The following is a 10,834-nucleotide window of genomic DNA, read 5'->3' on the forward strand; positions in this document are numbered from 1 at the left end:
CGTGATCCAGAACGCGCGTCGGCTCCAGGTCGAGACGTTCATCAAGCCTCGCGACATCACGAGCGGCAACCCGAAGCTCAACATGTCGTTCGTGGCGCAGCTGTTCAACACGTGCCCAGCGTTGGATGTGGTCGAAGAGGAGGTGAAGCAACTGGAGGAGATTCTGTACGACGACGTGGGCGACACGCGGGAAGAGCGGGTCTTCCGTCTGTGGATCAACTCGCTGGCCATCGACGACGTGTACGTCAACCACTTGTACTCGGACTTGAGCGACGGCATGAAGCTGCTCAAGGTGCTGGACAAGATCCAGAAGGGCCTGGTGAGCTGGAACAAGGTCAACCTGGTGGCGCCCAACAAGTTTAAGCAGGTGGAGAACTGCAACTACTGCGTCGTACTGGGCAAGCAGCTCAAGTTCTCGCTGGTGAACGTCGGAGGCGCCGACATCTTCGAAGGCGCCAAGAAGATGATCCTGTCCATTGTGTGGCAGAGTATGCGCTATCAGCAGCTCAAGATCTTGAGCAAGCTGGCGGCCGGGCGAGGCGAGATCACCGACAAGGACATCATCGGCTGGGCCAACAACAAGGTGCAGCAGAGCGGACGGGCCAAGGGCAACATCGTGGCGTTCCGGGACCCCACGCTGTCCGACGGGCTGTATCTACTGGACTTGGTGCACGCTGTGGAGCCGCGTGCGGTGAACTGGGACATGGTCTCGCAGGACAAGACGGACGACGCCAAGGCCAGCAACGCCAAGTACGCCATCAGCTGCGCGCAGAAGATCGGCGCCACGGTCTTCCTGACGTACGAGGACATCGTGGAGGTCAAGCCCAAGATGATGATGACGTTCGTGGCCAGTCTCATGCTCGTGGATCATCAGCGCGCATAGGATGAGGACTGTGGAGAGAAGGAGAGCTGCTAGCTGGCTGACCAGAGTCGGAGAAGCACGTACAAGTTAACAGAGAGAAAAAAGGTTTTACAAGCATGCACTTGCAGACATGGATACATGTATTCATGAACCTTTTAACATGTACAATAGTCACCTCCTCGCAACGGTGCCCGCCGATAGTTAAGTTTTTTGTAGCTATCCGAGGTTATTACTACGTAGTAAGAGCGATTATAGGGCTAATCGAAGCGCCTATCCAAAAAAAGACTTCTTGGACTTTTAAGCAATAGAGCATCACAAAATATCTACAGTGAAATCCATATATTGGCTAATCCGGATTTTTGCTTAGAAATTCCTTCCTCCATACTATCCGTGCAAGATAACCACGGGATTCCGGCCAGAGATTGATAGCGTAAAGCTAAAGCAACGAGCCACAGGTGTCCAGAACAACCGGATTCGTACCCACCTTAAACGAGCCATGCTGAAGAAGACGATTTATTATAAAAATGGAAAAATGAAAGCGCTTCGGGGTTTAACTGCATATAATAAAAGTGAAGGCCATCTTGCCATGGCTAAATCATATCTAAACACCTAATAATTTTTTTAAATGAAATTTGCTAACTTTAACTAAGATTTCGTTTGTTATAGCGGTGTGGTTTGGCGACGATGCATGTTTAATTACATCGTTCGTGGCCTTTAAGGAAGGAAATTCTGCGTTTTAACAAAGTATCGTAGTCTGATCTACGCTCAGATCACAAACTCCAAAAGGGTAATAAATTATAATATAATTTATTACCCTTTTGTAGTTCAATATTATTGAGCTATAAATAAGAGCTGGCTGGAGCTTATTACCTGTAAAAGAGCTTCTGCACCCGCGAAAAATGGTTTAGTCTCAATTCGAAAGAAAAATAAACGTTCATAGCCTATAGTCGGTCATTTCCTAAAGGGGTAATTTATGCATTCGGACAGGATAATCAAAGGTTGGCGACTGAGCTTCCATTGCTGTCCTGCTGGACTTCAGAATTTAAATGTTTATTCAGAATACTTAAATAGTTGCCGGTGTCTCTAAAAGATGTATGAGCTACAGATCTACTTAACTTGTGCTGCATGGCTGTTACATTTACTGAAGTTGAGATGTATTGTTATAAAATAAAAAAATCTTAATACATGTATACCTTAAATCTAAACCAGCTGCCAGTTCGGTACCGGTAAAATCCATGTTTAAAATACATTCCGTTTCGGTGGAAACCGGTATCAAACTGTTTGATTCGTTCCGGAAGTACCAAAACTTGATTCATTCCGGAATCTGGATACCGGTACTAGTACATGTACTGTACGGTTCAAGAATCTTTCACAGGAATCATTTCAGTGTGCTAGACGGGCGCAAGTCTGACTCTGTGGTCACTATTCTACAGTGCAGCATAGAGCGCTCGCAAAATGCAGGCCAACGGAGGAATTCACGCACGCTGCTCAAAGCCACTACAGTAGTAACACTTGTTTGTAATTTAGTGTGTTTATACATGTACAGCTGTATGGGCATGGATCAAACCACTTGACTTGACTCGCTGCAAATTGACCGGAATGGCGATTTTCGACGGGCAATTGTGATATATATACACTGGACCTTCAGTTGTTGTCCGCATGCGGTACTGGCACATCTGAAATGTAATGCCTGCTAGTCGCATCCTGCGGCCTTAAGTGAATTATTTGAGCTTTCAGTGGTGGTACAGCAGGTACCACGCACGTGAAAGGCTACAGACTGCTTCGTGGAACCTTCCCGACCACGAAGACTGGCTCGACACAACTCAAACACTCCATTCCAGTCTCGATTTCACTGACCCCCATCGTAGCAATGGCCCTCCTCCGCAGCATCTTCGCCATCGCCTTCATTGCCTTCGTGGCGCTTCAAACTTTGGCGAACGCTGCCACCTGCACAGAGGACGAGCAGTCCACTGTGGACACTGTATACGCCGACCTTACCAACAGCACTGCGTGCGGGGACCTGGTTGCCAGCTCAGACTCAACGTCGCTCGCTTATTGCCAGCACAGCGACGGCCTCTCGGAGATCAGTGACATTGTGGACCAGTTGCCGGACTGCACGGGGGAGGACGAGATCGATCGCAAGACGGGGTTGCAAGCCATCATCACATACTGTGGCAGCACGAACGACGTGCTGGACCAGTCGGCGTCGGCCAGTGGCAGCAGCACGGGCAGCGGATCAGTCGTATCGAGCGCCTCGAAGGGTGTGATGGCTATGAGCGCTGTCGTAGCGCAGCTCTCTGTCGCTCTCTTCTTTGCGGGATTCTTGTGAGTTGCAACATGCAACTAGACTCATTGCAAAAATGAACGGTGACGGGCATGAGGCAGCAACGCATACGGCACCATGTGAATATGCTTTTTTGAATGTGGACGAAGGGGTGCAGCGCTCTTGTTTCTCATCACTTCGTACTCAATTACAATAATTTTTCGAATAAAAATAACGCCACCCATCATTTCTACCGTTGTATTCCAATTAACCGTTGAAAATAAAACGACACTCACCCGATATCCGTCAATTTATTTTGCGAAAGCTATATTAATAGTTTCATTTACCTCGTGGAGATGTACTCATTTGCAAAAGCCGTTGGTGCGAGTTGTCGTTCAGATGGGAAGGCGAGTGCTGTATTGAGTAAGAGCAAGGTTTCCATGGATTCCAATGTTAACGTTCTTGGATTCAGTTATTTTTCTCCCAACGATTCCGTCGAAGAAAACGGTTGTACCCACTTCAACAGCGGTAATATGTCGGCAGATGGAGGAAGTCATTCTCGAACAAAACTCGCCGAGCTCAAGTCTTCAACAATGTTTGCTGCTGTGTTACTATCGGCTACCTTTCTCTTCTGGACTGGTGAAGCCGCCGAGTGTACCGACGCCCAAACGGCTTCCGCCTCCTCCGTCTGGGCACAAGCTGCTGCCAATCCAGCATGCGCACCGTACGTGACACAGACCGATCCAGTCTTCGTGAATGCGCCATGTGCAGCCACCGACTGCGTTGATGTCGTGGAGGACGTGGCCACGGATCTCCCAGACTGCACGTTCAGTGGCATCAACATCAAAATAGAAGTACAGAACGCACTCACGATTTGCAACGGAGGCGACATTAGGGACTCAGGATCTCTGACGGAAGCTAATGCTACTGCTACCACAGCACCACCATCGAGTTTGGCTGGTTCGTCATCGGCACTAACACCGGAAGCAACGACCATTGCAATGGATTCGTACTGCAATAACGGAGAGATTATTAGTCTGTGGAACGAGTACGTCAAGACTGCGACAAGTGAAGAATGTGCTTCCGACTCGGTTGTCAATGGCGGTAACATCGACATTATCGCACAGTGCGATTCGAACTGCACAGATAATATCAGAAACCTGGCGGAGGAGCTACCAAATTGCTTCTACGACTTCGAGTACATTAACAAAAAGCAATACGTCCTGAATCAGCTAGAAGGATGCGATGGGAGTGCCACCATGATCACTATATCACTACTACCTGACAATGCTGTTGATTACTCGGAGTCTATTGGATCTGGCAGAACCGCTACACTTTTACCTTCCTCCGGATCGAGTGCGATCATGGTAGGTGACAGCGCTTCTGGATCAAAACAATTAAACTCGGGAAACAATCCATCGGACAACACAATGGACGCATCAAGCGGTGAAAGCGGTAGTAGTGCTACTCCACCACACGGCGGAAAGATCTTACCGTGGGCTTCACTAGCGGTTGGAATCGTTGTGGCATTCCTAAACTAATTGCGTGTGATGTATTTGATCCGAAGCTGTCTAGTTTGCGTTGCAGTCTGATTCTATTTTTTTAATTCACTAGTTTTTTTTTAATCTTCAAGCTTTTGGGCCTTATGGTCAAGCACAGTGTAAACTTAAGCTCACCTACATAGCGGTGGATACATTATTACTTTCTAACTTGTGTCTCGAACTAAACGCACACATACATGTATCCACCTGATGACAATATTTTCCTTAAGATCACGAAAGGATGAGACCATTGCATGCCACTAGCAAGAACAAGTCTCGCGTTGGCCCTCCTTGCAACACCTACTGTACAAAGCTCTAACAATGGTATAGATGTAAAATTAATCACAAGCTTACCATTCTTGAAAACAGAAAATCCAACCAGGGAGTATGTAGTATTAGTGTAGTGAGACTGCACTGCTGTACACCATATAGTCTATAATACATGTACCAGCAGCGCTACAGTCACCAACTGACTTTGCACTCCCATTTCAACCCAGTGTCGTCGGCAGCCAACTACTGTAAAGATCTAAAACCCGAAAACGACTTAACTATTACTTCGAAGTATTAAGAAGTATTACCGTGTGGTGTGGCAAATCCAAAGTGATCCAACTTCAACATTACAAAGTCTCCACATGCATACGAGCTGAGCTCATCCTTACAAGTAGCTACAATGTAGCTAATACATGTAGCCCACATGTATGAGTTATAAATCTGCCAGTTTGTCTGCTTTCGTTGACGTTGCTTTCTTCTATACAAGCTCGGATTAATCCTGTTGGAGCACGCGGAGCCTACTTTGATACAGTATGCCTTGGAAAGCCCAATGGGACTGTGCCGCCATTGGCGAAGTGTTGGCGGGCCGCCAACACTTCGGCCTGAAGGCAACGCTTTGTCATCTAACGCGGCCTATGCATTGCCATTTAATTGCTCAAATGATGTTTGCAATGGCGGAGACGAAAGATTTTACGGCCGCGTCATCAATGGCTTCATTCTCTCAGATATACATGTATAACGACTCATCCGAAGTTGGGAGATACGACTGTAAATAAATCTAATATATTGATGCTACAGGTATTAATTCAGTAGTGCAGCGCCCTGTCGGCCTTGGCTTTTATAGTTTCATTGATTTAAATAATGAAAAGCGCATCAATGTAGCCACATCATCTCTAGCTAATTGAAGTTCATTTGTGACCGTCACCGAAGCGTATTTTCAACCCAACAAAGCATGTTGCTTGGTTGCGGCAGGTTGTACAATTTTACCACTTGCTGAACAGGTCGTTCCCCTGCCGCTTCATTATTTTTTGTGCTACTGATCTTTAATCTGCAAGTGCAAACACATGGCGGCTTTACGTCAGATAAAACAATGGATATTTTCTTGGTGTCACCGCAACACTCTGGCACGCAACACCGTCTTTGTGACCTCACCTCCACCCGATTTGAAAGCAAACAGCAAAAAAGTGTCCATACAGTGAACGCGCTGCACTATTTCTTGCAAACAGACCGAGAAATCAACGGGTACACTTATTCATGGTAAGGAGCGCTGTACACGACATAAAGCCTATATGAGGCAGCCTCATTATCCAATTTCCCCCGTAGCGGATACCCACAAACAGTCTGCAGCAACCGCTCAAGTTTGCATCCTGAAGTTCAGCTTCGACCCACTATGCTTTCTCTTCGCCATTGTATTTTGCTGGCGATCGCTGTTTCGTTAACGTTGCAACGCAATCTCGTCCATGGTGCTGAGTGCACGGACGCAGAGTGGCAGTCCAGTCAAAGTATTTGGAGCTGGGCAGCCACGACGTCAGCATGCGCTCCCTTCGCTGTTGGAGACAGCTTCGTCAGTGCTCCGTGCTCAGCCACATCTTGCGTCTCTGTGATGGAGCAAGTCGGCGAGCAACTTCTTGACTGCACAGTCAGCGGTGTGAACAACAAGATCGAGGTGCAGAGCGCAATGACAGCTTGCAACGGGGAAGACCTGATCGAAACGGACGCGCCGTTCGTGTTACCACCCACTGCGGCACCGCTGATTACCATTGCTCCGATTGTAACGAGCGCCCCGTTTCAGACACTTGCCCCGTTGTCGAGCTTAGCTCCACGACCCGGCGGTGATAGTAGCGGTATATCGGGGCCAGCAACAGAGCCCCCTGCATCCACAGACGGGTCTGTGGACTGGAGTATCGGATCCTCGACCTCGGCAGGTTCCGGCTCTACTATTAACTGCACGAATTCTAAGGTTTCAAGTCTCGTGAGCTTGTACACTGAGACAGCCAAGAGCTCACCGTGCACGTCAGATGCCACTCGAACTTCCTACAGTATTACTATCTTCACTAAGTGCGCATCGTCGTGTGCTTCGAAGCTCGAAACACTTGCCAGTGACCTCCCCAACTGCGTTTACGCCTACGAGTCTTCGAATAAGAAGACTTCATTACAACGACAGATTAAGGACTGCACAGAGTCAAGCTTTGCAAGCCACATCAGCACGACGGTATTTCTATCCTCGACGTCATCAGACACATCGAGTGCATCGAGCGATTTCGGTCTGGGTCTTGGTCGAATGATTACAGTTGTGGGTTTCATGGCCATTGCAATGCTGTAGACCAGTACATATTAAAAAGGCACTCGTTGCTGATCCCAACTGAGAATTATGAGACGAGCCAATTGTTCCCAACTAGTACTCAACCAATACCCAAACGTTGTTAGAGCTGCTCCCAAACATGAACGAATGGTGCCCAACTCAAAAGAGCCAGAAGATCATTGTATACGTATAGCTGGATTACGAAAGCGTAGCTTCGATATTCTGGCAGGCTTCGGTCAGTAGTGAGCACACATTAAGTTGATACTCTTGGGCAACACAATAATTGTACATGCTCACTAATAATGTCACGAGTGCAATTTGAATGAAATGGTGGATGTCACTTTCTTATTCATCTTTTGTTCATCTCTCATTCGTCTCTTTTCAGCGTAAGCATCGTTAAGCACATAGACACATACGAAGGTAGCGGTATCTCATACACTGAAGAGTTTTCTTGTCCAGATGACAAGTGGATCAGCACTACAAAACAACTCGAATGCCAGTAAGACATAAATACCACAATTGTAGCTATCGGTCTGAACGCCCAGGCCAGATTCGAAGTTTCTCACTCGAAAGCTTATGCCAACTGCACGTGGTACAAGGTTGATCACCGTCTGTGCCAGTGTACGGACGCCGCGCAGATAAGACGATGCACTAGAATCGTAGATATAGGCTTCACCCGAGCTCAGATTCAGCATAATAGAGCACCAATGATTACCATTGCAGTTCATTGGAATGAGGACTTTTTGGTTTGTCAGTCCACTGAGTTCCGCGCGAATATATTCTGTCGATGCACTAATTTCTCCATTGACAACGGCACCTAGCATTGCAGAGTCGACCACGGCAACGCTAGCGTCTTCCCCATACTTAGTTTCCAGAATTTTCCCCATAAAATTGTCACTAACGAGCTCCTTCCCCACCAAATCCAAAATCCTCGTCTGCACATTGTAAAACTCACGTTTAGTAGCAACCTAATTTATATCCTTCAGTGAGGTACCATATCTTGCTTGATAGTACAGGAATACATTTCAATTTTCTGGAATTTGTGGGTCTTCTTCAATAAAAAAAGTTCTTGTTTCCGTGTCGGCCAAAATCGATATTGTCCATCCAAGTCAGTGCTTTTCGTATCAGCTTCACAGCTCCTGTAGCACGGTGCCACTTTTGCATCAGACGTATGGTAGAATTCGCAAAGACGCCGACCCCAATTACCTCCAGCGCTAAGTCAACTTCCGGTACGCCGCGGTGCGTTCGCTGGTACGCTGAGATCTTAGCACTGCATTTCTTGATGAGATCCATAGGGAATATTCTCACAATTTCGTCAAGTCGCATCACTGGTTTTAGACGACGGCAGTTTTCTGAACTCGTGAGCGATCGGGGCTTTTGGCTTCTTTGAAAAAGCAAAATCCTTAAACAGGAGAAGCTTCTCTTGAGATGAGTTGTAGGTTGGTTCAGCGGATAGGAGCCCTTCGACTGATACAAGATTCATTGCTTAGTCGCATGGCACTTGTCGGCGCGGTATAATCTTGCTTCTTGAGCTTTCGCACCAAGTTGTGCACGTCCTGGATCGTAGGGTTGGATGAAGAATTTTCTTGGATGTAGATCTGAATCTTTTTCTTTGGGGTCTCTGCTTTCCGCAGCTCATTTACAGTTCTCACAACATTTGGTTCCAACGAGGTCCGATTGTGAGAATACTGGCCGAAAGCCCGCTTATTGAGTGTATGACTGTGTTCCAGTCGCAACGAAGTGATCCGCAAGATAAAAGTTGGTTCACGGCCATCCACCACTTGGACACAGGCATTGATCTGTAATATACACATAGTACACCGAGTTAGGCCGACTTGCCCACATACGTTTTCCATTTGACTAACCCAACCCAACTGGAGCCAAACGGGAGCCCCTCTGGACAACAGTAGCCCAACTGGACAGCCGCAGCCCAACCGGGGCCCAACTGAAGACCAACTGGAGATCGATCTCTTACCTGCGCGTTGCACATCAGTGCACGGGACTGCTGCCTCTTCCTCTTGCCTTGGCCGCGCGGCTTGTACTTCCCAGCGTGCGTACAAACATACGTCTTCGCATAGTTTACCCATTCTTTAGGAACGAGCGGTGCATTTGATCCGGTAGTTTGAATCTTCTTGTTCCGGTTTGCCACTTTGTTGTTCGTACGGATGCGAAAGCTTTAAAATATACAACCAGTTAGCGACCAATACGTACAGATTAGTGAAATGTTGTTTGCAAACCTGGAAAGTGCTCCGCTCGTACTCTCGCAGGTAGTCCTCCAGCACTTCCCACGATGTAAATTCTGTTCTGTCTGGGGAGGGTGCAATGGCAACCACCCTTTCCTCGCTCTCGCCGCGCGAAGCTGTCTGCAGAGGCTGTGATCTCTCAGAACGACTCTTTTTAGAAGGTGATGAGCGCGAGCTGGTGGCGCTGGATGTGTCGACCCATTCCCCGTCACTCTCAGCCGCGGACACACTTCGCGCATCGGATAATACACCGTCGCTACCCATACCACCCTTGTCAGGCTCTCTTACAAGCGCTTTCTTATGCCCCATGTCGACTGGCATGGCGATGCTGGCTAAATGAGTGGTCAGTCGGAGCGAGAAAACTAGCTATACGCTATATGCCACGGCGGATATGGTCACTGGGTTAGGGTAAGTACTTAGTCTCGACATCACGACCTCAGTTGGGTACGGTACTCACTCTCTATTAAAACAAAACAATACGATGTAGTAATGCTGTAGACCAGTACATATTAAGAAAAACAATACGATGTAGTCAGTAAAACGTTTATCCATATATTTCTTAGTTACACAAATAATTATACGCTCGATATCTACGTGTAGTCGATTGGTTGCGCGGACATCACCAGTAATTGGGGTGAATTATCTCTTTGGACCCACCACCAATAGAAAAACGTGCTGATGTCGCTGTTCTTTTTCTTCTCAGCACTATAGTACTGTATTGCGAGCGGAACCCGCAGCTCAGACAGTATTTAGCACTTGGAGAAATGTGTAGGGCTTCATTAAGTTCCATCCTACGTCGTAGTTCAGATATCTAGAAGCTCAAACTTACGCGTTCGAGCCGAAAATGTTTTATACGGGCAATTTACGCGATATTCGCTTCTTCGTATTCTTCAAGCTGGCATTTATTTGCAAAATCCCCTTACATTATCAAATTTGGACTACTTTTCATACAATATATGATTGGATATCTACTCTGATCATAACACCTCCTTAAACCACAATAAGCCAGACGTTCACTAACCAGTGTAGCGTTAGCGGCGATCAACGTAGTGTAAACAGTAATCAAGATTCTGATAGATTGTTACTAATAGAGCAGGAAGATAGAAAGTGATGGTGTGTATAGTACCATCACTTTCGATTTTTAATTACGGGAAAGAGCACGTAAAGTTATTTTAAATGTGTTGCCTTAGTACGTCTTCTACTGCGGTTCCTATTGAGCTCATTGAAATCAAATTTCTGGGGGATCTTGGTCGGGGATTACGCTTTAATTAAACTAGTTTGCTTAAGAAATTGAAAGTGTAGTTTCGTTGTTTCAAAATAATATAGCGATACTCCCACGTTTACATTAAAACG

At 46.9% G+C, this 10,834-nt stretch overlaps 3 protein-coding genes across 3 annotated transcripts; all 3 read left to right on the forward strand.

The window, feature by feature from the left end:
• Nucleotides 1-2,732: 2,732 nt before the first annotated feature.
• PITG_20412 (putative GPI-anchored serine rich elicitin SOL13E-like protein) lies at nucleotides 2,733-3,191 on the forward strand (the record flags this gene model as incomplete). The annotated part of the gene is made up of 1 exon (XM_002895597.1): nucleotides 2,733-3,191. The coding sequence occupies one exon, from the start codon at nucleotides 2,733-2,735 to the stop codon at nucleotides 3,189-3,191; it is 459 nt and encodes a 152-aa protein (XP_002895643.1).
• A 467-nt stretch (nucleotides 3,192-3,658) lies between these two features.
• On the forward strand, nucleotides 3,659-4,666 carry PITG_20413 (putative GP-anchored serine-rich elicitin INL13-like protein; the record flags this gene model as incomplete). The annotated part of the gene is made up of 1 exon (XM_002895598.1): nucleotides 3,659-4,666. The coding sequence occupies one exon, from the start codon at nucleotides 3,659-3,661 to the stop codon at nucleotides 4,664-4,666; it is 1,008 nt and encodes a 335-aa protein (XP_002895644.1).
• Nucleotides 4,667-6,539: 1,873 nt separating this feature from the next.
• PITG_20414 (elicitin-like protein) lies at nucleotides 6,540-7,259 on the forward strand (the record flags this gene model as incomplete). Its single annotated transcript, XM_002895599.1, has 1 exon — nucleotides 6,540-7,259. The coding sequence occupies one exon, from the start codon at nucleotides 6,540-6,542 to the stop codon at nucleotides 7,257-7,259; it is 720 nt and encodes a 239-aa protein (XP_002895645.1).
• Nucleotides 7,260-10,834: the final 3,575 nt, after the last annotated feature.

Source organism: Phytophthora infestans, genomic scaffold (assembly GCF_000142945.1).
Source record: "Phytophthora infestans T30-4 supercont1.150 genomic scaffold, whole genome shotgun sequence".
NCBI lineage: Eukaryota > Oomycota > Peronosporomycetes > Peronosporales > Peronosporaceae > Phytophthora > Phytophthora infestans.